This window comes from Thermothelomyces thermophilus, chromosome 3, assembly GCF_000226095.1.
Source record: "Thermothelomyces thermophilus ATCC 42464 chromosome 3, complete sequence".
Taxonomy (NCBI): domain Eukaryota; kingdom Fungi; phylum Ascomycota; class Sordariomycetes; order Sordariales; family Chaetomiaceae; genus Thermothelomyces; species Thermothelomyces thermophilus.
The window spans coordinates 3,486,193-3,510,308 of record NC_016474.1 but is presented as its reverse complement, the minus strand read 5'-3'; the positions used below and the strand labels follow the sequence as shown (position 1 = coordinate 3,510,308).

The following is a 24,116-nucleotide window of genomic DNA, read 5'->3' as shown; positions in this document are numbered from 1 at the left end:
CTCCCGCAGCCGCTCACAGGAGAACAAGGGCCTGAGATCTAGAGGGAAGGTGCGCATTTGAGCTTCGACTTCCTTTCTGAGCATCCGAGTTTTGTTGGCTCAAGCAGCCAAGTTATGCGGCGGCCGGTAGTACTCCTCCGTAAAGCTAGGCTCGACGGCAAACCGCCTTATGAATGCAATGGGGCACATGAGTGACCTCAATCACAGTAGCTGCACACCTCCGGCCCCCAACTCTAATACATGAACCAGTTACTTTCTGAAAGGAGGAAGATAAAAAAGAAGAACAGGATGATGATGATGAGGAGGAGGAGGAAGAAGAAAGAGAAGAAGGAAAAGAAGGAAAAGAGAAGAATAATCTTCCTCTTTTTTTAATCGTTCATTTGCCCTTACCCTCTACACAACCACACACACACACACACACACACACACACTCTCTCTCTCTCTCTCACCTCCCACTTCTGCGGTTCCGCCAGCTGCCCAACCATCTCCACCGCTCCGCGACCCTGTTCAGATCCTCCAACACGCCGCCGACCCTCCCCTCGGGGTCGTCCAACCTGCTCCCTTCGAACTCGACAAAGAACAGGTACTGGAACGGCTCGACCAGGCTGGGCACGCTGTTGATGCTCGTCAGGTTCAGCCCCCTCCCCCGGAAGCAGTCCAGCACGTCCGCCAGCGCCCCCGGCTGCCGATGCGGCACCGTGAACGACACCAGCGACTTGTACCTGGCCCCGCTATAAGCAGCAGCATCATCCTCGTCCTCTCGCCCCTTGCCCTCCTCTCCCCCGTCAGCTCTCCCAGCTCTCCCCCCTTCGCCCTCCTCCCCGTCCTTCCGGAGCACAAAGAAGCGGGTCGTGTTGTCCTCGCGGTCCTCCACCCAGCGCGCGAGCACGTCGAGGCCGAACCCCCGCGCGGCCCACTCGCTGGCGATGGCGGCGCTCTCGCCCGCCGGGTCGCCCGCCGCGAGCTCGGCGGCGCGCGACGTCGAGCTGACCTCGACCGTCTCCGCGTGCGCCAGGTACCGCCGCACGAAGGCGCCCGTCTGCCCGAACGCCTGCGGGTGCGAGTAGAGGCGGCGGATGTGCGACAGCGAGGCGAGGGGCACGCCCTTGCTGTTACTGCTGCTGCTACTACTGTGGTGCGATGATGGTGCCGCCGCTGATGGAGCAGCTGATGCTGATACCGATGCTGATGCTGATCCTGGCGACGGGTCCCGAAGGAGGGGATCGGGATCACGGCGGCGGCCCAGCAGGAAGTGGTGCACGTCCAGGTAGACCTCGTCGCACACGACGATCTCGGCGTACTCGCCCGCGCGGTCGGCGAGGTTGTCGAGCGTGAAGGCGACAGTGCCGTGAGTCGAGTTCTCGAACGGTACGACCCCGTAGGCCGCCTGTCCGGCCTGCACGCGGTCAAAGACCTCTGTTGAAGCTTGTAAGGGCTCTGAAGGCCGACCGGAGAGCTCATTCAAGCTGGGCGGCGTCGGTACCTTTTATCGTCCCCGTCGGCTCGAGGCGCCATTCTGGCTCCGGAAAGGCAGTTTTGGTGGCCTTGACCCATAAAATGTCAGATTTTTTTTTTTTTTTGGGTTAATCTGGATTTTGCCGGAGGTCTAATGAGTCCCACTCTACCTGATGCGAGTACGAGTTGACTGGCCCGAGGAAGGCGACGGTTGTGTTGGTGTTAAGGTTTGCCTGGCTCGAGACTTGGTGAGGGCTTGATGCTGTCATGGTGACCGACGATGGGGGTTGTAACATGCAGAAACTCGGGATCAATTGGATATCCTAATTAGTCGAGGACCGAGGAGAAGAGAAAGAGTTTCATTGATCTGCTGTGAGAGATATAGGAAAAATATAATAAACTATAAAATATGTCAAGATAAGGGCGTGACATCTGCTTCAACATACGCGAGGCAACGACCATGAACAATGCCCCTTTCGCCGAACTGATCCGCTCTCCTTTGACCCTTTTCAACATGTTGCTGGAGCTTTGGTTGCTAAAGTTGTGCGTCCAACCCCGCAGAGCTGGAGACGGGCGGCCGAGTTCGGCCCCATTTTATTTTTGTCGGGTGTCGTACAGTACAATGATGATGCTTGCGGGAGCAGCCATTTGGATATCGTCAGTGAAACTGCAGACCTATCCTGACCGCACCAACAAGCAAAAGCTACATTGCACGTCTTTAAAAACGGATTGCCATAAATGAGTGTCGGTTCGTAAACCAGCTATCTAAGACTCGACAAATCTCCCGTGACAATTACAGACCGGACGGACACCGCATGGCTTGGTGCGAGGTCCGCGTTCCAGGACCACTGATAGCCCTACCAGCTCGTGTCCCCAAAAAGTGTCTAGAACCAATCTCCCGATTGATGCCCTGCAATGATTCGTACTTGGCCGACTTCTCGATCCTACGGGCATCTACCTATCATGCCGAGTCAGGAACGAGCGCAACCCATCATTCGTTGGAAGAGAGCCACGTACCTTCTGTCTGCCTCCAACTCAAGAAGCCGTCATCACAGAGCGAAGCGGGCTGGGACGCGACACCTGGTGATCGCGGCTCGGGCCCGCCGGAAAGCCCTGCTTCAGCCGCCGCTGCGCGGGCGGAACCTTCTTCTCGGGGCTTCGCGACGCGGAGGCCGCCTGGTCGGCACGCGGTGTCATCGGCTCGGACGTGATGGCTTCGATCCCGGATCCCTCGTTGTCAACGAGGGAATCAACGGGTCAATCGTCGTAGTATTCATCATCGTCATCCACGTCAGCTAACTGCTCAAAGTTGACCTTGTACCGGAGAAGGCCGCCAATGCCGCCGAAGCCCTTGACGAACTGGTTACCCTCGGTCGACCGGTCCGAGACAAACTCGAGGGTGGTGCCGAAATCTTTGTAGTGCTCGGCGATCCACTCAAGGAAGGACTCCTGAGAGACAACCTCCATCTCCTGACCCGTCTCCTTGTCCATGAATTTCTCGCGGTTGCTCTGCTCCTGCTGCTTGGTCGTGTGCAGAATTATCTCGCTGCCGTTGCTGTCCTTCAAGGTCCAGCGGGTAATCTCGAGGTTCTCAAAAACAATCAACGTCTCGACAGCGCCCAGTTCCAGCGCCTTGAGCGTGTCGTCGATACCGTAGCAGACTCGGCCAGTGTCCTGGCTGATCTCCTCGAAGTACTTGCTGATGAGCTTCTTCTCCTGAATGAACTTGACATTGCCCAGCGTCTCGGCGGACAGCTCGATGGCCTGGTTGAATCCGTTCTCGCCACCGTACGACACGTCTACAACCTTGATGACCTTGACTTGCAGACGTGGGTCGAACATATCGGATCCGTTCAGGTCGTTCTTGAAGTCGGCCGAGCCAGCCAACACAATGCCGGCAACGTTGACCTTGTCGTTGGTGATGAAGTTCTGAACCGCCAACTCGGCAACCTTTCGCACGTAGTTGTGGCGCTTTTCCTCTCTCAGACGCGCGAAACGTAGCGCAGACTGACCACCACGGCCGTGCTTCTTGGGGAGATCGACCGTGAACTTCTGAACAACGTCACGGGTGTTGCCGCTGAGGGTGCCGAACAGCGCCCCGTTACCATCCATGACAATGAAACCGAACTTCTGGTCCGACTCGAGCAGCTCGGCCAGAGCCTCGGTGTGGAATTTGTTGTCGCACAGGTACAACGAGGTATTGATGGGCTTGAAGGGCTCGAAATCGATGTTGACCTTGCGTTCCTTGCCCTCGGAGGTCAAGATTTCGCCACAGTACACCACGAGGCCATTGGGAGGGACCTTGTTGTAGAGCTTCAGGCGTTGCTGGGTCGAGGTAATGGCCGAAAGGACAGACTGCCTGTTGACACGCGACTTGATATTGGATGCGGTTCCCTATGTTGCGTTCGTGTTAGATTGGGCAATGTCATGGCCGAGACGCTTCCTCGCATCTTGCAGGAGACGTACGTATTCTTCAGCCAACATCTTCGCCGCACGAGAGATCTGATCCTTCGGCGCTGAATAAGTCGATCAGCAACACTGTGCACACGGGCGAGGCTAGGCGACTGGGTTGAAGAGACGTACGGATGATCAGAGAAATCATGCTGGTGCCATTTCCGCGTGCGGCCTCGAGCCTCTTGATGAGCTTCTTCACCTTCCAAATCTCGATCTACCGGCCACATTGTCAGCATACGCAAGTCATCGTAGGATGCCAGAAGATGCGCGCGTCTCACATTCTTCTCCGCTTCACTCGCGTTGGGGTCGCTCATGGTGAAAACTTGTTACGAAAGGAAAGTACCGATGTGAGAAAAGGAAACGTTGGAAAAATAAAAATTTGCCTAACTCCTCCTCAAGAAAAGAAGTGTTCTCGTTCCTGGCGAAGTTATGTCTGGAAACCGGGAATTCTCGAATTTGGTGGGGTTGAACGCGAGAGGGGTTTCAAGTTGTGAAGCTTTTTATGGGCTGGGGCAAAGTGGCCGCCCTGAGCCCCACCTGTTGCCTGAGTGGTTCGAGTCACCATTGGTCATGGGCCGCACAGAATATCTTCCTGGCCGAGGCTTGTTGGCCAAGTGACCCTGCAACTAGGAAAGTACGGATTACGAGTACACCCTGCGTACCCCAGCTGGGTATCCAGCCTACACCGACAAATACCTGATGTACTCCGTACTACTAGTATGCCACGAAACTATTTACGGAGTATTACGTCTTAGCCAGTGCGTCAGTCTTAAGGCGCATTCTTGCCTTCTAGGTGGGGCTTTGCGCTTTCTTGTTGGATGTGTCAGGTCACTGATTCACTGATTGGTGCGCGAAGGTTTCCTTTCAGCAACATAGCACTCAAGTGCAGACAAGATGGGGTGGTTCCATTTCGAGGAGTGGGAGGAGATTTACGGGTACATACATACGTGTCACCAAACAACAGTACAGACTTAACTAGCTGTCGTGAGTGATAACGAGACGGAGTCAGGGTCAAAACTGTAAGGATTACAACTATAGGGACGGATTACACTAGACCACCCTGCTCGTTAACTATACGGAGTGCCAAGTGCAAGGGTTAAACACGCTGTTCAGCCAAGAACACGGGGACTGCTTATTTGTGGGGCTCTGACGATAGCCACAGCAGTTACTCCGTACCCTGGACCGGCCGCGTCTCTCTGGGCCCGCTGCCCAACACTAGCGTATCGTTGTCTCGAGACCGACGGCGACCTACGACTCCGGGCGTAACAGCACCCCCCCCCCCCCCCAACCCAATTCCATGATCTCAAGCATCAAGTCTTGAAGCCCACCTTCACAATGTCCGGATCTGTCCCCCTCCAAGTCGCCGAAACCGTCCAAACAGCACACCTGAACCGCTCTCCGTCTCCGCAGCACGACATCAACCCTTCCACGGCCGCCTCACACAAGGAGCCCGTACATCTCGAGCCTGCCTACCCCGACGATGGCAACATCGACGAGGACCACCTAATCGTTGGGGAGGACGGGACCGAGGATGAGGAGGAGGAGGAGGAGGAGGAGGAGGAGAGCTCGGCGCACTACCGGTCCTCACGCGTCACGCCGCGCCCGCGCCGGCACCACCTCCCCCCAATGCCCGACCTGCGCTTTGAGCAAAGCTACCTGTGGAGCATACGCAACGCGGACACGTGGTGGAAGATTGGGTGGATTACGATCAGGGACCAGGTAAGCCTGCCTTTTTTTTTTTTTTTTTCCTTCGTTCCTCTTCTCCATTGTGTCAATGGGCTAGGGACGGGCTTGGGGATAGATCGATGAGATTGATGGTTACACTAGGTCATGATGCCCTTTCTCCAAGGCATTCTTTACAACCTCGGGATTTGTGGGTGGCAGTACTGGAACAGGAATGCGCGGATACACGGATCGACACTCGGGGCTCGATTGAGGAGGTGGTGGTATGGGGTGAATAACTGGCAAATACCGCCCGAGAATCCTGCATGGCGGAGGAGATACAAATAAGGGAGGGCGGAGGCCGAACAGCAGCTCGTCGATGATATTAAGCTGGAATCACTATGGGCCAAAGTTCCGGCTGTATGTACAGTAATCTAGGTCTCTGCAATGCATCTGCCGAGTGAATATCTATCTGTATTACGGGTTCAGGGTTTGAGAACATACGGCTGCGATGACTCCCCGCTCTTCCCACACAGTAACATTCCAAGGGTCTCTTCCCTGACACAGAGACCGAGGGCTCAAATACTATGTAGCGTCCCAAGTGACTCCATTTTATGTCTTTGTCTTTTGCCATAGCACCCAACTCCCTATTCATAGCAGATATATCATGAAAACATATTGGCTATTCCCTACCAAGATAACGCCCGTTACTCCACAGGACTGCCATCAACAGCCCGGGGCACTGCTTTGGCAAGCTCTGGACTCCCCCTGAGAGTCAAAGAGGTCGCATTCTCGTTTGCCGGGGTAGGGGAGGACTTGGTGGTCTCTCCTGCCTCATTTGCGGCCTGGTCCGCGCCGGTCCCGGCCGTCCCCGCCGGCTCAGTCGGCTTGCCAGCGTCAGCTCCGGCTTGTTCTCCGCCAGGCGCAGGGCCCGCCGCAGCCTTGGTCGCGACCGCGATGACCTCGGCCGCAGGTGGCTCTGCTTCCGGCACGATCGGCTCCACGGGACCGACATCATTAGTCTCGGAGCCGCCGTCGCTAGCGACAACGTTCTGGTGCGCTGCCCTGGGGTGTTTGTTCTTCTCGGTCGCGACCGGCGGGCCCGGTATTTGATGCACCCTGTTGTTCTCGTCGAACGAGACCCTGACCGGGAACTTAAATATGAGGCTTGGTTTCCGGACCGCCTCAAGGTCCTCGTCTGTAAGTTCTTCCTGCTCGAATTCCTCGTCGTCCTCCTCTGTCTCGTCCGGAACATGCTCGTCTTCCTCGTCGTCCCCAAAATCAGGTTCACTGCCCTCCTCTTCGGACTCCTCAGACTCGTATTCCTCGCTCTTCCGCTTCCTCGTCGTCCAGCCGTTCATCCCATGATTGACGGCGGCAGACCTTTGAGGGCGTCCCGAACGGGTGGTGTGCTTCAGTTCCGGGACCTCGCCATCCCCCTGCACGCTCACGGAAGCACTCGGTCCTCCGTTGCTGACGTTCTCCGCGTTCAGCCGAGTCGGTGCCCTGACTTGCCGGCCGCTGGCTGTTGTGACAGGGCCACTGGGCTCCGCTGGTGTGTGATGCCTGGTGTTGCGGGACGAACGGCGATTCGTCGAGTCCGAAAAGAAGTCGGCCTCGTCGTCGGAATACGTGTACTTTATGCGCTTCCCTCTCGTGCGGCCTTCGTAGAGGGAAAAGCCGGGCTCTGGACGCCTGAACTGCTCCTTGCGCATCTGGCGGTACTCTCTGCGGCGACGCTTCTCTTCCGTGGCTTCGAACCGCGGAATGCTGTTTGCAATCTTCTTGGCGAACATCTTCGCCTTCGGCCCCCCATCTTGGTTTTCAAGCTTATCGATGAGTGCCCTGAGCTCGTCAATGTTGCCAGCGACGCTCCACCACGTCCTGTTCAAGCCCGCCGGGTTGCTCTCCCTGTACACGCGAAACGAGGTATCGTCGTTGCCCTCGATAAGGAAATACCGTCGCTTGTCGCCATCGCTGCCCCACGGTTGTACGCTCAAGGGAATGTTGAGATCGTCGTCATGTCGGTTTCGGTATGATTTGGCGATGATAGCTCTAACCGTGTCCGAGGAGGAAAGAGTCCACTGCACCAAGGTGCGCAGAAGAGTGAGCTAGTCATACTTGAGTCAGCAACCGAGTGCGAATCGACAGAGCGGACAAAGCTCCAAAGGTGCCATGGCGCGCCGGTCCTTGGACAAGATCAAAAACACACCCTTTGTACTGGGGTCATCGACGCGAAGGTCGCTTGCCCCGCGAGCGGGTTCTTGCTCTCCCAGTCCTTCGCCCACTGCCCTTTGTGCGTCTGGATAGCTTCTTCCAGCGCGCGATTGTAATGGCCGGGCCTGAAGTCCAACCGAGGTCAGCATTTCAAAAAAAAAAAAAAAAATTGATCCAACAAGGTTTCCGCCAAACTGCTAATACGCACTTTACATCCTGCTTGCGGTTGAGCAACAGGCTCAACAGGGCACAGAGGAAGTGCTCGACGCGCTCGCCTGGGATCGTTTCGACAACGTCGCGCTCTAGCTCCTGAGGACCAAAATTCGCGAGACTCTTCGGGAACGCTTCGGCGAAACGGGCGCGGAACATGACGATGAACTGCGAGGGCAACGATTAGCGCGTACTTCTACGTGTGGCGAGCGCGATCTCTCGCGTCATAGCGCGGCGATGACGTGGATGAGGATAGAAACACGTACGGCAATGTCTGGATTATCCGCCAGGACGTATTCATGCGGCGGCGAAGGCTCCCGCTTCGGTCGGGCGGGCGTTTTCTCCTTCGGCTCCAGAGCTGGGTTTTGGTCGACCTTGTGGAAGAATTTCAGGATGCCATGACGCTCCTCCAATTGGATGTCGGAATCATCTTCAGAAGGCGGTTCCGAAAGCGATGAAATCGAGGACAGCTCGGAAGAGTCGTCGTCCGCCATTTTGGAGCACGTGTACGCGTTGTTGGTGGATGGCGTTTGCTGGTTGAGGTCTGGAGCGTGGAGAGTGGAGGTGGAAAGGTGAGGAGCACTTAAGGTTGATGGAGAGAGATCGGCTGCAAGAAATTACGTACCCGACCCGACAATGGCCAAGGACCCTCCTAGCTTACTCTCCCAGCTGGGGGGTAAACTTGATAGGTTCAATCACTATGTACAAACTGCTCAATAACCTATCTCAACCCTACCTCCTGCTTCTGCCGGCAAGGCTGCCAGCATCAAGCACTCCCCGGGCAGTTCTCCTAGTTGCCCTGTGCCGTGGCCCAACGAGTTCATCGCAGTCTCCCATCGCCACCCATTGCCCTCTCTGCCAACACCTCAACAACCCCCTCAAATAAGGCTTCTCCGTTTGACACTCTAGTCCCCGGTTCCAAAAAAGCACAAGGATAGTCTTGTGTCTTCTGGGCAGTTACCACACCAGGAGCGCTGTCCGACCGTTCTGCACTTCCTCCTCACACTACCATTCAGAGCCAACGGTAACGATCAGTAAGCTCAGTACGCTCCTCCCATCTGCGGTGATGTAGTAAAGTGATCGTGAGGTGCGACATTCAAAGCTGTGTTGGCGGCGGATCCGGCAGAAAATGAATTTGCGAGACGAGGTGCGTGAACTGGCCCGCTTTTTACATCCAGCTCCAGCGGCGGGTGTTTTACCCAACCAAAACCATGGGCAAGCACGAGTCTGCTAGCTGGGCAGCAGCATCGCCTGAACGAATTTGGCAGGTCCAGTTCGCAGGTACCCGTTCTCATGGTAAAAGCATTGGACCAGATGCCTGCGACGGTGATGACCAGTGGAAGAATAAGCCTGCTCGACGGAAGCCTTGTCTTGTACTCTCAGCACTCGCTGCGCTGGCAATCGACTGGGGTTACCTCGCCTTCCTCATATCCATTTAGCTCAAGACAAGAGGACGAAGAGAAACGGTATGGCACCGGCGTCCGCTCAAGGGTAGCTGATAATCTCGCATCGTCGCAGCACCCCGCCGCAGGCTTCCTGGATCTCCCAACGCCTTCCTGTCCGAGACCTGAGCCATGGAATGCGACAGCGTGACACTTGCCATAGAGCCGACGCGACGCGTGCATAAAATGCGAGATGGTTGATCTCTCCGAAATGCAACTCTGCACGCGATCAGAGCGAAAACCGAACCGGGAAATTGCCAAAGCCAATTGAACCCACCATCATGCACTCTAGCCTTGCTATGATGCTTAGAAAAGCTTCAGCCTTGGGGAGTCTTCCTTTGGAGGTCTCTTGTCGGGCTCAAGGCAGATTAAGCCTCGGGCCGCTTGACCAGTCCTCAGGGATGCGGCCCAAGCCTAGCGCTCGCGCAATTTTGGCGTCGCCGCCAGTCATGACGCTTGAAACTCAGACGAAACTGCGACTCAATGAAGCTTCATTTTGTAACAAGCGGAAGCGTAGTAATCATAACAGCGTTTGCAACCCTACATTGCTGTTAGTATGAGTGAACCCTGGCATAACGAAATCAGACACGTAACGATTACCAATCATACAGACTGACTTTCGTGCAGGTGCTAGGTCGGAATTGATGGTCAATGTTGCAAACGGCGAAAATGGCCTTGCTTCAACGTCGCGGGGCAGAGGACTGAGGTTGGGAATCACGGCTGGCGCTTGCAGCTCTTCAGCCTGGTGAGATCCTCGCGTACCGTGTGAAAGTACCAAGGTTAAACTAAGTCACTGTGTGCCAAACAAGATCAAAGTTTGAACCAGAAAAACTGGAGATTTGAGCAAAGAAATTGGTATACAGATTACCAGCATGCAATAAACCCTTTCAGAAACCCCATCAGACTCCCGAGATCGACTGGAAGGGCCAGGCTGCTGGTGAAGAGAACGGCTCTCCGACTGGGACATTTAGAGTAACAGCTGTTGCACTGTGATATCATACGGTCAGCTGCTGACAGGTGCTGCCTAGCCAAGCAAGGTTCGGCGCCACACTTTCTCCCCGCGTTAGGGCACTTGGCAGCCACACCACTCAGCTGTGGCTGCTGCAATCCACACAGAAATTTGGAAAAATATCGCTTCACCCATTTGGAGCTTTCCTGTGTCGCAACCTCAACCTCAAACAACCACCCAGTCAACCCGTCACTTCCACATTTCTCAGGTAGGAAGGGCAAGATGGGTCGCGTCGTAAGTACAATCCGCTATCTCAGTTTCCGAATACCTCGAATCGACCCGATACCGAGCCCTCGATTGCAGCGACCGACCGATTGCGCTGGGGATTATCGCGAGTTGGGGGAGCCGTGGGAATGGTGCTAACTTTGGTTTCTCCCACATCCAGATCCGCAACCAGCGTAAGGGCGCTGGCAGCGTCTTCACTGCCAACACCCGTCTGCGGAAGAACCCCGCGAAGTTCCGCACCCTCGACTACGCCGAGCGCCATGGCTACATCCGGGGTCTTGTGAAGGAGATCATCCACGACCCCGGCCGTGGTGCGCCCCTCGCCCGCGTCGTCTTCAACTCGCCCTACAGGTTCAAGAAGATCACTGAGACCTTCATTGCCAATGAGGGCATGTACACTGGCCAGTTCGTCTACGCCGGCAAGAACGCCGCCCTGACCGTCGGCAACATCCTTCCTCTCTCCTCCATTCCTGAGGGTACCGTCGTCTCCAACGTCGAGGAGAAGCCCGGTGACCGTGGCGCTCTCGGCCGCACCTCCGGTAACTACGTCACTGTTATCGGCCACAACCCCGATGAGGGCAAGACCCGCATCAAGCTCCCCTCGGGTGCCAAGAAGGTCGTCAGCAGCAACGCTCGTGGCATGATCGGCATCGTTGCCGGTGGTGGCAGGACAGACAAGCCTCTCCTGAGTACGTTCTCACATGCGTCTTTGCAATGGAATCTGTAGCAAGCAAGGATGAAGCTCTAACACACAACTCCAGAGGCCTCGCGTGCCAAGCATAAGTTCGCCGTCAAGCGCAACCGCTGGCCCAAGACTCGTGGTGTTGCCATGAACCCGGTTGACCATCCTCACGGTGGTGTAAGTTCAGGGAGATCCAATAACTACCGGGACCTTGCGTATCTGACATGGCGCTACAGGGTAACCATCAACACATTGGTAAGGCGTCTACCATCTCGAGGTACGCTGCGCCGGGTCAGAAGGCGGGTCTCATTGCTGCGAGACGGACGGGTCTGCTGCGTGGTACCCAGAAGACGAAGGAGTAAGCGCTTTCACGGGTTCTACATCTGGGCAAGGGGTTCATCGGATTGCATTGGTCTTTTGCTGCTTTGTAGTTATGGGACTGCGAAGGCGGACGGGAAACTTGCTCTTTTGCGCAAGCTATCATGGGCGTGAAATGAATAAAAGATTCCCAAGCGCGGTCGGGACGGGGCTTGTTTGCAAGGCAATGTACTCGAGAATCCGGCGTCGCAGGGGAGAAACGGAGCAGGCCATGCAGTCAGGGCATTACTCTTTGGGAATCAAGCAGCGCGAACTCCTCGCTTCCGAGGCGATATTGCGGGGCATCCTGATTGAGTCGTGACGGGCAAAGTGAGCGGGACGGGGCCGGTCGCGGGCGTAGATATGGGAATGAACAAGAACAGATCCAATCCCAGCCATCTGACGTCAATCAGCAACGGAACTAAGTCGTAGAACGGATCGCTTCGTTTCCAGTACTTGGAACATCTTGTGGTTCACGATATTTGCAACCTTATTTTCTTCAATCCTTTCAGATCCAGTCGGCAGGTTCCCCGACCTTCCCTAATAAGCCGCTTGTACATAAATCATGTTCCGGATGGGATCGGCGGCAGTGTGCTCACGGCCCTGCGTCTTTGCCAAGCCCTTCCTCGCTGACCGAACCAGGGCGCTGATCGAACAAGGGACGGATGGCGGTACAATTCGGAGTTTAAACCCCACCATTTTACTGCCCCGCCTTTTAATAGGAAGCAGCTGCTCTTCTTTAACTCGCCGACAGAGCAGCAGCACAAACCTTTCGCACCGCATACCACGTCCCCGCAACCGCCGGCTCAGCAATATGGCATCCACGAAGGACTACAGACTGCTCTGCCTGGAGAATCCCCTCCTTGGTAAGTGCGAGTGACATCTCTATGTCCTGTACAGAGCGCATTGGCATCGTGCCGACAGAGGAGGATACGTTCGGCCTCCGAATTCTGGCTGATGTGAGAATGCGGCTTCAGACATCCAGGCCTTCGGCAACGAGGCTCTGCTCCAGAAATACGGCCTCAAGGCTAACGACGCCATCCTTGCCGAGCCCAAGCACCTGGACATCTACGAGGACCTCCTCAACAACTACGATGCCAAGCTGATCGCCGGCGGTGCCGCCCAGAACACGGCCCGCGGTGCCCAGTACATCCTCCCTCCAAACAGCGTCGTCTATCTGGGTGGCGCCGGCGATGACAAGTACGCCGCCATCCTCCGCGACGCCTGCAAGCAGGCCGGTCTGCGCGTCGAGTACCGCGTCGACCCCAAGATTCCCACCGGCCGCTGCGGCGTCGTTATCACCGGTCACAACCGCAGTATGTGCACCGATCTCGGTGCCGCCAACCACTACGACCTCGAGCACCTGAAGCGCCCGGATATCTGGGCCCTCGTGGAGAATGCCGAGGTGTTCTACGTCGGCGGCTACCACTTCACTGGTAAGCCTCCCCTCCACCCAGGAGACTTCTCTCTGGACTGAACGTTGGTTTCTCACCAAATGGTCCAGTCTGCCCCCCTGCCATCATGGAGCTCGCCAACCAGGCGGCCACCAAGAACAAGCCCTTCATCGTGTCCCTCTCCGCTCCCTTCATCCCCCAGTTCTTCAAGGAGCCCCTCGACGCCTCTGCCCCCTACTGGGACTACGTGATCGGTAACGAGACCGAGGCGGAGGCCTATGCGGACTCCCACAACCTGGGCACCAAGGACGTCAAGGAGATCGCAAAGGCGCTGGCGAATCTGCCCAAGGTCAACACGCAGCGCAAGCGCGTGGCCGTCATTACCCAGGGCACCGAGCCGACCATCGTCGCCGTCCAGGGCGAGGACGAGGTCAAGGAGTACCCCGTGCACGCGATCTCCAAGGAGGAGATCTGCGACACCAACGGCGCCGGCGATGCCTTCGCCGGCGGCTTCTGCGCGGGTATTGTCGAGGGCCGCCCGCTGGACGTCTCCATCGACATGGGCCAGTGGCTGGCGTCGCTGAGCATCAGGGAACTTGGTCCTTCGTAAGTACTCCATCCGAGCCGGGTTCCGATCCTTCCTTCACATGAATCAAAAACCACCGCGATATCGCGGACCGTCCGCGCTTTCTATCCCTCAACACCGGCCCGCCCCGACAGTTTCGTAGATGGGCACTAACGGAGTTCAAACAGTTATCCCTTCCCCAAGAAGACTTATCCTGGCAAGCAGTAAACAAGCGAACCAGGCAAGCTCGCATGAATTCAAACGCCCAAGGCGGTTCAAAAAAGCGGTACATAACTATCTGATTTTTACCCTGTTATCATCGCATCTCAAAGCGAATGGAAGTTCCACCTTCCGGATTTTGTTGCAAGATAGGCGTTGAAGGCAAAGGGTCCCAGGCATAGGGGAAAGATACAGGCATTCATGCTAGAAAGGTTTCAACAACGGCAAAAGTGGTTATATAAGGCGGCCAGAATCCTGAGCTGATTTAACAGTCTCAATTTTCTTTGCCTTGGTGTGTGCGTCATGAATTAGGGGGAAAAGGAAAACATGTCCTGACTGGCGTCCTTTTCATTTCAACATTGTCATTATGGGAATTCGGAAATTCAACTTTGATGATACCCCCCCCCCCCCCCCCCCGCGGCTAGCAACTGATTCTGTCACCCTCGCAGGCGACAATCTGATTGCATATATGAATGCTTTCTGTAAACACAGCCAGGACATTGAAGAGAACCAGAGCAAGACAGAAGGGGCCATGAGGCAAAGCAGGGCCGGGACAAAGCAGGCAAAGAGGGTTGAACAGGAGCTTGTCCATTTTTTTTTTCTTATTTTTTCTTTTTCATTGCAAACTGAACGCTGAATTGAGTCATGAACTTGTGCGGCAGCAAAGTTCACAGGAGCAGACCAGTCGAGAAAGAGTGTTATTCACGCCGCAGCAACTCATGAAAGCCAGAGCAGACGAACCGCCCTCTTCCGAGGACGAGAGCAAGAGCGAGCTGGCCGCCTGTTGCGGCTGGGCGTCACTCAAAGTGCCTGGCGTGGTTCGGCCACACCGACGACTGGTTGCCGCACTTGTCAGCCGCAGAAACCTGCTCTAGGAGATCACATAGCTGTCGGCGGGGGTCTCTTCTGGCCAAGTCAGAGGATGGAAGCTCGAACGAGCTCCTCCAAGATTGACAGGGAAGAGAAGAGGACGCCATCGCCTAGCACTTGATTGCGCTCTGCTTAGCGATTGCGCGGCAAGCGCCATGGGATGGGATGGTGGTCGACAGAGGCATCCGCAGCGCGTTACGCTGCTGGCAGAATCAGACGAACCCGAATATCCGCAGAGAGCGGGAAGGGGGTCGTCGAACAGCTGCCCGGCCAATCGATGACGGGGAAGAGTTGAACAGCGGAACAGCGCAAAAAAGATGTAATGGAGAATGCAGGCATTTCTCCAAACACATTTCAACGTTTCGGCATGCCCTGCTGCTGCCGCACCGTCCAAGTTCCACCGGAACTCTCGCCCACTGCCAGCTGCTGCTGTTGCCCCATCGCGTCGCCCCAGATATCCAGCCCCAGCGGTTGCTGAGCTACGCCCGTTCTCGGCTGTCGAGCGTCGGGCCAGTCTCTAGCGAACGCGCCGTGCGAGGGCACGCCCCACGGGCTATTGACGGCGGGTATAGATGAACTATTTGTCGAGAAGTTGAGTGTCGAAAACGGCGAATTGGGGACGCCGCCAGTAGTCGTCGTGACCGTGGGGTTCTGGCCATGAGTAGTCTGCCAAGGGCTTGCCGGGGGGAGCCAGGTGCTCTGCTGCTGCAAAGAGTGGGACGCTGTTCCGATTACAGAGCTCGAGCTCTGTGCGGCTACGGCAGGCCAGCCTCCCCGGGTGTCATGGGATTGCCGAGGCTGACTGGTTTGGACCGACTCCAGATCTAGAGAGCGGAGAATGTCTTCTTGCTCTTCAAGCAACCTCGACTGTTCTCGGCTATCGTACCTCTGCTGCGCCTGCCGTGCAAGCGGGCTGCCGGCGGTCGCCCCAATCCCTAGCTGGAGCCCATTGCCCGAGCTTGTCGGTCGCGAAAACGCTCTGCCGTTTGCGGCCCATCCAGCAGCCAGACCATTAGTGCCCGAAGATTGCAAGGCTGGGTTGGCCGAAGGCTTGTAGAAATACTCCCATGGTAGAGTAGGAAGAACTTTGCCGCCAGCAGCAGACCCAGGTCCCGAGCTGCCCGAAGCTCTAGCTCCGAAGGTCTCAGCAGCGGATGCGGAACCCATACCATACGGGCTCGTTCGTGCAACAGGGCGACTAGGAGTCTCAGGTTTGGCCGCCGGTGCGGATTCGGGAGGGTTGATGAACTCGTTCAGGATATTGAACATCTGTCTTTCAATGGGGAACTCGGAAACAGGCGCCGTTGGCGCTGGTGCAATGCTTGTCGAAACTGGCCCGTTACGAGCGTTGTTTCCAGTATTGTTTCGCAAATCCGGACCGTAAAAGTCCCGGTTCTCGGAGAGCTCGTTAGACTCGCAAGGACTCGGAGCCAATACTGGCGCAGTCAGATTACGCTCCGTGCTAGCAGGAACAGGGACCGGAGTCATATGCTGAACGGGCGGCGGGTTCGGAATAGGGCCGGGCTTGCCGCCTTCAAGATAGACGAAAGTCGTGAGCTCCCTAGCTCCTTTCGTAACTGTGGATGTGGTGAACGGGAACTTCGACTCCGGCTCGGATAGGTCCAGGCCGCAGAGCAGAACGTCCAGCGCACGGGTGAACGACACATCATCATCGGTGCCGTTGGCATCGGGAACGTCTTCGCGGCGCGGCTTGGGCTTGCGCGTAAAGGCATCGTAATAAAGCTGGCAGCCGTCGTGCAAATCGGGTCCATTGAGGCACCTGATGCCCATGGTAATCTCGTCCTCGGGAAAGCGCCACGAAACCGGATTTCCGAGCTGTTGGTCTCCACCCAATAACTCGAACAGGAGGGATAACGTGTTGCTCAGCGTCACGCACATAGCGCCAAACTGCGGTTCGAGATGCGGCCGAAATTCAACAAGTTGGGAGCCGTAGGAACAAAGCCATGCCATGTAAACACGCAGAAGGGGTAGGATACGGTTGAAGGCGGGCGTAAACTTGGTTGGGGGCTCCGTCTGTGAGGCGGTCACAGAAGTGCTGACGGGAGCCTCCGCATCTTTGCGCTTGATGACGTCTGTAATTTCTTCTCCAATGAGACGTGCGATGGCGTTGATTGTCCGCAGGTTGAGGAGCAGGAGGAACTGGCAAGATCGCGAGCCCTCGTCGGTCCAGTTTTCTACCCCTCCGTCAGCAACTGTTCACGAGCATCAGAGAGGCCGCGCATCCATACTGGCAACCTTGTCCTGGGCGGCGACATAAGCGGTGATGTTGATAAGAACAATCTTGAGCAGGTCCAGGTCCGAGTCATATCCCTTTCCCGACTTCATGGCGAGGCCAAGTCGATGGTCAACCTCCCTCTCGAGTTCTTTACGCTCGGTGAAGTCCTTTCCCTGCGAGTAGAAGGCATGGAGCTTCACGAACCAAGTCACCAACGCATGTTTGCTGGTGATGTCCTTGCGTTTCTGGAGTTCACGGAACTCGAGATCGAGGTTTGTCGAAGCATTCGGGTGTGGCAGATCGCATGCCAAGGCACGGTATAGGTGATAAACCACCTGAAGGTGATCCCCAGTCTCGACGTAGATGACCCCACACTGGTGATAGCCATGTCCAGATTCGGGTATGAGCTCGTTTGCCAGGAGATAGTATGCCAGAGCGCCGTCCCATTTGGGGTCCTTTGCCCGCAGTAGCGTGCGGTATCTCGATAGATCACCGAGGTAGATGAGCGTCTTGTGGCACGAGCGCTTGACAATATCCTCAAGCTGTGCTGCCGAAGCGTCAACCTTCTCCTTATCCGGCAAGGGCATCTCCTGAAGATCCGCGCGGCGAGCGATGCGTTTGAGATCTTTCATGTCGTATCTCGCGCAAACCCGTTGCAGATAGCCCCTGTAGAAGTATTGAGCCGTCTTGAGGTAGTGGGCATAGAGCTTCTCGACTTTCCGTCGCAGGACGACGTTGTCGTCGCCCTGGAGCCTCCCAAGCACCTTCCGGTAGGTCTTGGTGACCAAAGTATGGGTATGCCAGAGAGCGTCCTCGGCGTTCTTCTCGTTGGCAGCACGCATGTCGGGCCAGATGGTTTGGAGGCAGGCAAGGCGATAACTGGGAGTCGTCGGTTAGTCGAGTCTGGCGGGGTGCACGGGGACAATATCGGGTGACGACTAACTTCTCCATCAACTTCTCGACTTTCTCGAAACGCGCGAGCTCATTTGTGCCGCGACCGCCCTTCTGGACATGCTCGAGTTCCTTTACAATCGCGGCACGTAGCTTCTGTGCGAGTCTGCGTGGTCGAGTTAGCAAGCTTGGGCTCGCACGGCGCGCGGTTGCTGTCGATTGCTGCTTTCGAACAATCATGGCATTTTGATTTGCGAATACATGACATCGACCCTGTTTCTTGGGCTCGTAAACACTCACTTCCAGGCCTCGTCAGTTGACGGCATGGCTGGGGTAGCCGCCGCGGCAGTCGCGGTGGTTGAGGCCATGGTTGGTCGCCGCTACCCGACGAGCACGAATTGTCTCGCAGACAGACCGCAGACGCAGACGGGGAACACCGAAGCCGGTCTGAATAATTTTTGTTCTCGAAGAGGAAGGAACACTTTGCAGAAGAGGAGCCGGTCCCTATGGCCAAAGCTCACACGCAGTAATCGGAAAGCCGATATTGCGCAGGCGGTCCATAACTTGATGGTGACGCACTGAGTTCGGCGGACGGTCGAGGAGGGGCGCTGCGGCTTTCGGCGGGCAGTTGTGCGGCAGGTGATGAGCGCATTGGGGTGGAGGACGCGTAAACCAATGCCGACACAGTGACGGCGTTAGTTAGGCCTTTGGAGAGGAAGTGTGCGACGAGCGATGCGCGACCAAGCGTAGAAACGGCACAAAAGAAAGGCAAGGCGGTTCTGAAAATCGAAGCAATTCGCAAAGCGACCCGCCGTACGATTTCAACAGCCAGACATTGGACGACAAAAGACCCTTGTCACTCTCTTCGAAGAGCGGGATGTCTAGAACAGCCAATCAGCAGCGCCCCTGCCCGCTGTGGTCCCCCCAGTCACACCAGGCGCCGGAGGTGAGCAGGTCCATACTGCCTAACAACGGAGTAGAGTCTTTGACGCATACTCGTACACACGTCTACATCAGGTCATGTACAATCATCAACCCACCATCGACATCGGAAGCTCTGCCAAGTTTGGCGTTCCAATAGTCATAATCCTACAGCTCTAAGCGACAATTTGGGGGTCTAACCAGTCGGTACTTGAGGAACATTACACAGGGATAAAAAGGTAGGATAGTATGGTCAAGCCAAAAATGTTGATGAGGCGCGAAGACCATTCGCTTGCAGACTTTCGTCACACGACAGCTCCCTTGTAAGAAACATGATATAGGGCTTCTTCCTCTTGCCACTTCTACACCTAACGTTTGCCTTTTGTTGTGCCCCAATCCCCGTTTAGTTTATTTGCTCTTTTTTTCCCTTGTTCCGGGGGGGGGGGGACCAGGAATAAGCCAGCAACAAACTAACAGTGGGCCAGACGATAGATTCGATGTCTGTTCCTGGATCAATATCCCAAGAATGAAGCGTTCACGCGAACCTGAGGAAACTCCTTATAACGGAGCCGCACTTTCAGAGCGGGACCTAGACGCCAAAACTGGAGACGGCCGTGGCGGGTGGGAAGGAAGAAGCAGCGACAATGAGGCATCGGCCCCTGCCACCAAAATTGCGGGTCTTGACCTATCTGATAATGACAGTGACCTCAACGTCGAGATGCAATGTTCCCTGCCTCCGCACCGCGAACCCGTAGTCTTCTCATCATACGGTGCATACGAGGCCCACTACAGGGACCAGCACTCCAACCGATGTGCTGAGTGCCGCAAGAACTTCCCAAGCGCCCACCTTCTGAGCTTGCATATCGAGGAAACACATGACTCCTTCGTCCAGGCGAGGAGGGAAAGGGGGGAACGCACTGTAAGTACCACAAGCCCATCCTGTGCCGCACGGCTGGCTAATTTCCGTCCGCAGTACTCCTGCTTTGTGGAGGGCTGCGACAGGAAGTGCAGCACACCGCAGAAACGGAGAATGCACTTGATCGATAAACACATGTATCCCAAAAACTTCTTCTTCGCCATCACACGGGAAGGGATAGATGGCCGGCGCTCTCTTTTATTAGAGAGCAGTGGTAGTCGCCAAAAATCAAGGACGGCGAGAGCAGCGCACCAGCAGCCCAGCCAGACTCAAGCACAGGGTCAGGCGCAAAGAGTCGACGCGTCCGCCAACATGATCGCAGCAGCAGATGAGAGACAGGCGGCGGAATCGAATCGGCGGAGTCCCGAGCAGCTCCCAGAAGAGGAGATGGAGGACCTAACGAGCGCCATGTCGTCATTGAGATTTGTGCCGATGAGCGTCCGGTTTGGGCGAGGCAAAAGAGCCGGTTTCGCAAAACGGTGACCCTAGTGTTTTGAGGGGAAGACAGAGGGGTCTTCACTGGCAACCACATGAGCGTCAAGACGGCGAAGGGGGGGGACCACAAAGGTTGAGAGGTGGGACATACAGGCCAAAAACTATGTCTCGTTGAATGCCATTACATCGTATACCCGCCCAGATCAACCAGTAAAGAGCCGATTTTTATGCCCTTCCATTACCTCTCCTGACACGGTAAGCATTTTGAGCATGAAACACGGTTTGACGGGGAGCGACTCTTACAGTGTCTATCCCGTCGCCCAAGCATGTGTGGCCTGGAACTATGAAAGAGTCCCCCCACGGTCTTGTAATCCGCTCCACGATCTATCCACGCCAAAAACGCCACGGTTCCTGCCTCGCTCAGTCCGTCGACGCACAACCGCGACACCCACAATTGACGCACTGCACGTCTTGGTCCTCCTTCAGCTGCGCCCTCGGCACGCGGCAGATGCACGTCGAGTTGAAGTTGGTCTCCTTGGTCTGAATGCAGCGCAGGCAGCAGAGCTTCTCGTAGCCCTGCTTCTTCCACTTCGCAATGAGCATGGGGTCGGCGTAGCCGTTCTTGAGCAGCCAGTCGTACAGCTGCTTGCTGATGGCTTCCTTCTCATAGTAGAGCTCGTATACGTAGCGGCTGCGCTGGTGCGCGATCTGGAAGATGGGCCACTGCGCCTGGTGCTTTGGGATGTTGTCGGTCGGCGTGTTTTGCGCATCCTTCATCTTGTTGCTGAAGATGAGCAGGTCCTCCTCGATATCTTCGAATCCGTCCGGCGGCGGCTTGCGCTTGGAGGCGGGGCGGATCGCGGGCATGGCTGCTCTTGTTCTTTTCTTCTGCTCCTGCTATTGCAAAGAACAACTTCGGGTGTTTTTTATTCTTTTGTTTGTACACTCGCGAATGGTCGACGGTCTGCGTAATTACAGGGAAATGCTGAAGCAAAGAGTTCAAAAGAATGGTGTTTCTGGTGAGAGCTGACGGTAGCGCATTACGGAGTACTTGCCGGCTTAACTCTTGAAGTTCGAGCAGGATGCTTGGCGTTCTGCTCGAAGTGCTGTGGGTCCTTGCCGCGGCCGTCATTGGCGGGGTGGTCCAAGCTTTCGACATACTATGGTAATGGGCTGGCGCAACGCTCCGCGAAGCAACCGGGAATCCAACCGCAAGTCGACCACTGATTTCCAGCCGACCGAACGACAACCGCATCTCTGGCCGCCATGGCGATCTCACCGACCCAATTTGCCGTTACCACGAGGCAGTGTGAGCACCCAACAACTAGCCGCCCGCAATCGATCAGCGACTGACATGCAGCAGCGGCCAATTGGTCCGACGCCAAGCGGAGGGTGCTTGCGGCATATCGTGACTGGCTCCGGGCGGTATGGACACCAGACACCGCCGGGGAGGTTTCGAAGACAGGAAAACTGACATGCTCGCTCTCGCCAGGCGCCCGAGATTCAGACCATGTACTCTATCCCCCACCCCGTCTCGGCTATCCGGTCCCGCATCAGGCAGGAGTTTGAGCGCCACCGATATGTCAACAAGCTGCCCGCCGTCGATATCCTTCTTTTCCATAGCCGGGCCGACTACCAAGTAAGCAACCTGAATCTGAGGCGCCCGAGGGACGGAAGAATTGGCCACGGCACATCGGATGTTGCGGAGAACTGATGGCGGATCTCTGTATATCTCGACGGGTGGGGGCTAATACACGCCTGTTTTTAGGAAACCATGAACTTCTGGCGCCAAACGAACCACGTCATGTCGTTCTTCAAGGAGGAGAACTTCAGGGGAGAGAAGAGGCTGCCGTCCAACTTCATCACTGGGTTTCTGGAGGTATGTCCGCTCAGTGTGCGTCCCTTTAGCAGCTTTCTGCTGACGCATTTATCCCGTAGGGCCGCAACTAGAATGGCATCCTACACACTTGTTCATGAACGTATAGAAAACAAGAAACATTCCTACCACATCTCAATGAGTTGATAAGATGCTTAAAAGTGCCCTCTGTCTGTATGCATAACCCAGCCAATAAATACGCCGAAACGCCACCCTTGCTTTTTGCCTACTTCACGGTCCCGAAGCCGGGGGATTTTATGAAGAGGCAGCCGCCGCAAACCGATCCCTCGCATCAATGAACTTATCAGTCACGATGTCGCAGAGCTCCTGCAGGTCCCGCAGCCCTTTCTGCAACGCTTCGATCGCGGTGGTGCCCTCTGAGCAGATGTCAGTCGAAATATATCGGTTGCCGGAGATGTTAACTTATAGCCCTTACCAAATGTCTGGATCCTCACGTTCATCTTCGCCTCTGAGGGGTGAGGAATTGCGTAGGCGCAAAACTCAACGTCGGGACTGAGGCGCCAGTCAACGACTGCGAAACACGGCCGGTCAGATGCAGGACTTACTTCTTCATGATGATGTACCTCAAGGCATTTCCGAGGGTATGGCCCTCGTTGAGGAATTCAAACGAGGCGGCAGTCGGCGTTGAGCCAGGGAGCTACTCGCTCATTAGAATCTGACGCGTTTTGCGAACCAGAAACGGCCTATATTTGGGATTTGACATACCAGCCTTACTCTCTGCACGTCGTCTTCTTCGTCATCGTCATCCTCTTCGAAGCCCCCTTCCTCCTCGTCGTCGTCGTTGTGGTCCACCGACATATCGTCCACGTTCTCAGGCTGGTGTGATGTAGGAGCCTCCTCCATGTCAACGTCCGATCCGCCCTCAACCGGATCCTCGTTCTTTGCCTTAGCCCTGGGCATCTTGCTATGTATAGTTTTTCGTCTGTTATTCTTTCTTTTGGCGGTCCTAATGAGAAGCTACCGTCTTGCAACAATAGAAGATGGGTTGAAGATACATGAATCACCATATCGATATCGGGAAAATTTTATTGGGTGGGCACTCGGCGGCTGGCCAAAAATGCCCCGCCACTGGCTTCACGGTGTGCGCCTGTCTCTCCCTTCCTCACACTCTCCGTGTATATGTCACCAAGGTAGGCACCTGGTGTACGGAATACCTGCTATTCTTTTGTGGACTGCGAGCCATAGAAACTTTCAGCCCAGTGGTTGACATGCTCAACATTTGCAGAAGCCATATCCAAGCCGAATTTAGTGTTTGAGAGCCCGAATTGAGTGGGCGGGCGACTTGCTTCTTTCCGAAATTCCCACGATGGCTAGTCTGCCACATCATCCATTCTTCTCCAGCAGCTGCAGCAGCCAACAACAGTTTCCATAATTCAACCCAATGGCATTCGTTAGCGCACATTAGGCGTCTTCAGTATGTTTGTTAATGTGCATGCCCAAGTCCGGCATGGCGCATTCTTGGTACACTAGTGCGTGCGGGTAGGGCAGACCGCAATTTAGTCGCCTCGCCAACTTTTCGGCGCCCGTACGGCTAGCAAGCAGGATCGCGCGACGAGCAGGCTGTTTGTAGTCCCTCGCGTCTGCAAGCCATGATACCGCGTTCTTTGCATATCTTCTTGTCACACGGAAAATGACTGATGTTCATAAGCCTCACAAGAACGGTTGTCTCTTCTGGCAATTTCACTGAAAACGCCGCCTGGTCATTGGTTCCACCTTAGGATTCAAAGTGGCTTCCTAAAATCGATCTGCGCCCTTAGTGCCTACATAGTAGTACACAGTACAGCGCTCGTGCGCGACTCACCGTCACCGGCCGTCTCAGGGGAACCAACCGCAGGCCGCCGAGGAGCTGCTGATTGGCTTACCTCTTGTATGGTTTGACTTGCCCAAATCTGAGGCACGCAGGGCAGACAAGACAAGCGGACAAGCGACATTGCCGAGGCCAGGGAGCACCTGGACGATCCAGAAAAAGGAATCGACACCACTCCGTATAACTCATAGTGTACGAAGTACGCACCAACCAGGAAGCCGAGCGTGCCGTTTCTGATCAAACATGTAATTT

At 55.7% G+C, this 24,116-nt stretch overlaps 12 protein-coding genes across 12 annotated transcripts; 6 read left to right on the top strand and 6 right to left on the bottom strand.

Annotated features, from left to right (window-relative positions):
* Positions 1–33: 33 nt before the first annotated feature.
* Positions 34–1,804, bottom strand: MYCTH_2305104 (uncharacterized protein). The gene is made up of 3 exons (XM_003663267.1): positions 1,626–1,804; positions 1,484–1,544; positions 34–1,416 (listed from the first exon to the last, which is right to left on the bottom strand). The coding sequence occupies exons 1-3, from the start codon at positions 1,722–1,724 to the stop codon at positions 446–448; spliced, it is 1,131 nt and encodes a 376-aa protein (XP_003663315.1). The 5' UTR covers positions 1,725–1,804; the 3' UTR covers positions 34–445.
* MYCTH_2315322 (uncharacterized protein) lies at positions 1,800–4,361 on the bottom strand. Its single transcript, XM_003663266.1, has 5 exons — positions 4,188–4,361; positions 4,039–4,123; positions 3,922–3,971; positions 2,473–3,849; positions 1,800–2,413 (listed from the first exon to the last, which is right to left on the bottom strand). The coding sequence occupies exons 1-4, from the start codon at positions 4,221–4,223 to the stop codon at positions 2,713–2,715; spliced, it is 1,308 nt and encodes a 435-aa protein (XP_003663314.1). The 5' UTR covers positions 4,224–4,361; the 3' UTR covers positions 1,800–2,413; positions 2,473–2,712.
* Positions 4,362–5,197: 836 nt separating this feature from the next.
* Positions 5,198–6,099, top strand: MYCTH_2305097 (uncharacterized protein). The gene is made up of 2 exons (XM_003663265.1): positions 5,198–5,628; positions 5,737–6,099. Exons 1-2 carry the CDS (start codon positions 5,245–5,247, stop codon positions 5,917–5,919), a joined length of 567 nt encoding a protein of 188 aa, XP_003663313.1. The 5' UTR covers positions 5,198–5,244; the 3' UTR covers positions 5,920–6,099.
* Positions 6,100–6,242: 143 nt separating this feature from the next.
* MYCTH_2305096 (uncharacterized protein) lies at positions 6,243–8,593 on the bottom strand. Its single transcript, XM_003663264.1, has 4 exons — positions 8,265–8,593; positions 7,997–8,166; positions 7,784–7,913; positions 6,243–7,682 (listed from the first exon to the last, which is right to left on the bottom strand). The coding sequence occupies exons 1-4, from the start codon at positions 8,490–8,492 to the stop codon at positions 6,279–6,281; spliced, it is 1,932 nt and encodes a 643-aa protein (XP_003663312.1). The 5' UTR covers positions 8,493–8,593; the 3' UTR covers positions 6,243–6,278.
* A 76-nt stretch (positions 8,594–8,669) lies between these two features.
* MYCTH_2315319 (uncharacterized protein) lies at positions 8,670–10,119 on the top strand. Its single transcript, XM_003663263.1, has 2 exons — positions 8,670–9,980; positions 10,058–10,119. Exon 1 carries the CDS (start codon positions 9,210–9,212, stop codon positions 9,435–9,437), a length of 228 nt encoding a protein of 75 aa, XP_003663311.1. The 5' UTR covers positions 8,670–9,209; the 3' UTR covers positions 9,438–9,980; positions 10,058–10,119.
* A 485-nt stretch (positions 10,120–10,604) lies between these two features.
* MYCTH_111425 (60S ribosomal protein L2-like protein) lies at positions 10,605–12,132 on the top strand. Its single transcript, XM_003663262.1, has 4 exons — positions 10,605–10,683; positions 10,835–11,363; positions 11,436–11,533; positions 11,593–12,132. The coding sequence occupies exons 1-4, from the start codon at positions 10,672–10,674 to the stop codon at positions 11,716–11,718; spliced, it is 765 nt and encodes a 254-aa protein (XP_003663310.1). The 5' UTR covers positions 10,605–10,671; the 3' UTR covers positions 11,719–12,132.
* A 73-nt stretch (positions 12,133–12,205) lies between these two features.
* Positions 12,206–14,799, top strand: MYCTH_2305086 (uncharacterized protein). Its single transcript, XM_003663261.1, has 5 exons — positions 12,206–12,579; positions 12,691–13,149; positions 13,218–13,713; positions 13,861–13,958; positions 14,341–14,799. The coding sequence occupies exons 1-4, from the start codon at positions 12,528–12,530 to the stop codon at positions 13,898–13,900; spliced, it is 1,047 nt and encodes a 348-aa protein (XP_003663309.1). The 5' UTR covers positions 12,206–12,527; the 3' UTR covers positions 13,901–13,958; positions 14,341–14,799.
* A 192-nt stretch (positions 14,800–14,991) lies between these two features.
* Positions 14,992–18,419, bottom strand: MYCTH_2305083 (uncharacterized protein). Its single transcript, XM_003663260.1, has 4 exons — positions 18,189–18,419; positions 17,941–18,054; positions 17,011–17,876; positions 14,992–16,956 (listed from the first exon to the last, which is right to left on the bottom strand). The coding sequence occupies exons 1-4, from the start codon at positions 18,254–18,256 to the stop codon at positions 15,116–15,118; spliced, it is 2,889 nt and encodes a 962-aa protein (XP_003663308.1). The 5' UTR covers positions 18,257–18,419; the 3' UTR covers positions 14,992–15,115.
* Positions 18,420–18,839: 420 nt separating this feature from the next.
* On the top strand, positions 18,840–20,319 carry MYCTH_2305080 (uncharacterized protein). Its single transcript, XM_003663259.1, has 2 exons — positions 18,840–19,048; positions 19,295–20,319. Exon 2 carries the CDS (start codon positions 19,336–19,338, stop codon positions 20,206–20,208), a length of 873 nt encoding a protein of 290 aa, XP_003663307.1. The 5' UTR covers positions 18,840–19,048; positions 19,295–19,335; the 3' UTR covers positions 20,209–20,319.
* Positions 20,320–21,218, bottom strand: MYCTH_2305078 (uncharacterized protein). The gene has a single exon (XM_003663258.1). It carries the CDS (start codon positions 21,025–21,027, stop codon positions 20,581–20,583), a length of 447 nt encoding a protein of 148 aa, XP_003663306.1. The 5' UTR covers positions 21,028–21,218; the 3' UTR covers positions 20,320–20,580.
* A 119-nt stretch (positions 21,219–21,337) lies between these two features.
* MYCTH_2305076 (uncharacterized protein) lies at positions 21,338–22,221 on the top strand. The gene is made up of 5 exons (XM_003663257.1): positions 21,338–21,469; positions 21,524–21,585; positions 21,653–21,799; positions 21,929–22,039; positions 22,099–22,221. The coding sequence occupies exons 1-5, from the start codon at positions 21,427–21,429 to the stop codon at positions 22,108–22,110; spliced, it is 375 nt and encodes a 124-aa protein (XP_003663305.1). The 5' UTR covers positions 21,338–21,426; the 3' UTR covers positions 22,111–22,221.
* Positions 22,222–22,306: 85 nt separating this feature from the next.
* Positions 22,307–22,957, bottom strand: MYCTH_2036258 (uncharacterized protein; the record flags this gene model as incomplete). The annotated part of the gene is made up of 4 exons (XM_003663256.1): positions 22,307–22,413; positions 22,473–22,549; positions 22,603–22,694; positions 22,763–22,957. Coding segments are annotated over 4 exons (471 nt in total), but the record flags the coding sequence as incomplete, so codon positions are not given.
* Positions 22,958–24,116: the final 1,159 nt, after the last annotated feature.

Bases quoted from the DNA above. Each gene is read 5' to 3' on its own strand.
- MYCTH_111425 (XM_003663262.1), top strand. The intron at 11,364-11,435 runs GTACGTTCTCAC...ACACAACTCCAG, and splicing joins GACAGACAAGCCTCTCCTGA to AGGCCTCGCGTGCCAAGCAT. The intron at 11,534-11,592 runs GTAAGTTCAGGG...ATGGCGCTACAG, and splicing joins TTGACCATCCTCACGGTGGT to GGTAACCATCAACACATTGG.
- MYCTH_2305096 (XM_003663264.1), bottom strand. From the start codon at position 8,492: ATGGCGGACGACGACTCTTCCGAGCTGTCCTCGATTTCATCGCTTTCG. The intron at 7,914-7,996 runs GTGCGTATTAGC...GTTGGACTTCAG, and splicing joins AACCGCAAGCAGGATGTAAA to GCCCGGCCATTACAATCGCG. The intron at 7,683-7,783 runs GTGTGTTTTTGA...AAGTATGACTAG, and splicing joins CGATGACCCCAGTACAAAGG to CTCACTCTTCTGCGCACCTT.
- MYCTH_2305078 (XM_003663258.1), bottom strand. From the start codon at position 21,027: ATGCCCGCGATCCGCCCCGCCTCCAAGCGCAAGCCGCCGCCGGACGGA.
- MYCTH_2305080 (XM_003663259.1), top strand. From the start codon at position 19,336: ATGAAGCGTTCACGCGAACCTGAGGAAACTCCTTATAACGGAGCCGCA.
- MYCTH_2305083 (XM_003663260.1), bottom strand. From the start codon at position 18,256: ATGGCCTCAACCACCGCGACTGCCGCGGCGGCTACCCCAGCCATGCCG. The intron at 18,055-18,188 runs GTGAGTGTTTAC...TCGACCACGCAG, and splicing joins TCAACTGACGAGGCCTGGAA to ACTCGCACAGAAGCTACGTG. The intron at 16,957-17,010 runs GTATGGATGCGC...ACGGAGGGGTAG, and splicing joins CGCCCAGGACAAGGTTGCCA to AAAACTGGACCGACGAGGGC.
- MYCTH_2315322 (XM_003663266.1), bottom strand. From the start codon at position 4,223: ATGAGCGACCCCAACGCGAGTGAAGCGGAGAAGAAT. The intron at 4,124-4,187 runs GTGAGACGCGCG...TGTGGCCGGTAG, and splicing joins CGAGTGAAGCGGAGAAGAAT to ATCGAGATTTGGAAGGTGAA. The intron at 3,850-3,921 runs GTACGTCTCCTG...AACGCAACATAG, and splicing joins AGATGTTGGCTGAAGAATAC to GGAACCGCATCCAATATCAA.
- MYCTH_2305104 (XM_003663267.1), bottom strand. From the start codon at position 1,724: ATGACAGCATCAAGCCCTCACCAAGTCTCGAGCCAGGCAAACCTTAAC. The intron at 1,545-1,625 runs GTAGAGTGGGAC...TTATGGGTCAAG, and splicing joins TCAACTCGTACTCGCATCAG to GCCACCAAAACTGCCTTTCC. The intron at 1,417-1,483 runs GTACCGACGCCG...AAGCTTCAACAG, and splicing joins GCCGACGGGGACGATAAAAG to AGGTCTTTGACCGCGTGCAG.
- MYCTH_2305097 (XM_003663265.1), top strand. From the start codon at position 5,245: ATGTCCGGATCTGTCCCCCTCCAAGTCGCCGAAACCGTCCAAACAGCA. The intron at 5,629-5,736 runs GTAAGCCTGCCT...TGGTTACACTAG, and splicing joins GGATTACGATCAGGGACCAG to GTCATGATGCCCTTTCTCCA.
- MYCTH_2315319 (XM_003663263.1), top strand. From the start codon at position 9,210: ATGGGCAAGCACGAGTCTGCTAGCTGGGCAGCAGCATCGCCTGAACGA.
- MYCTH_2305086 (XM_003663261.1), top strand. From the start codon at position 12,528: ATGGCATCCACGAAGGACTACAGACTGCTCTGCCTGGAGAATCCCCTC. The intron at 12,580-12,690 runs GTAAGTGCGAGT...ATGCGGCTTCAG, and splicing joins CCTGGAGAATCCCCTCCTTG to ACATCCAGGCCTTCGGCAAC. The intron at 13,714-13,860 runs GTAAGTACTCCA...GAGTTCAAACAG, and splicing joins ATCAGGGAACTTGGTCCTTC to TTATCCCTTCCCCAAGAAGA.
- MYCTH_2305076 (XM_003663257.1), top strand. From the start codon at position 21,427: ATGGCGATCTCACCGACCCAATTTGCCGTTACCACGAGGCAGT. The intron at 21,470-21,523 runs GTGAGCACCCAA...GACATGCAGCAG, and splicing joins TGCCGTTACCACGAGGCAGT to CGGCCAATTGGTCCGACGCC. The intron at 21,586-21,652 runs GTATGGACACCA...CGCTCTCGCCAG, and splicing joins ATCGTGACTGGCTCCGGGCG to GCGCCCGAGATTCAGACCAT.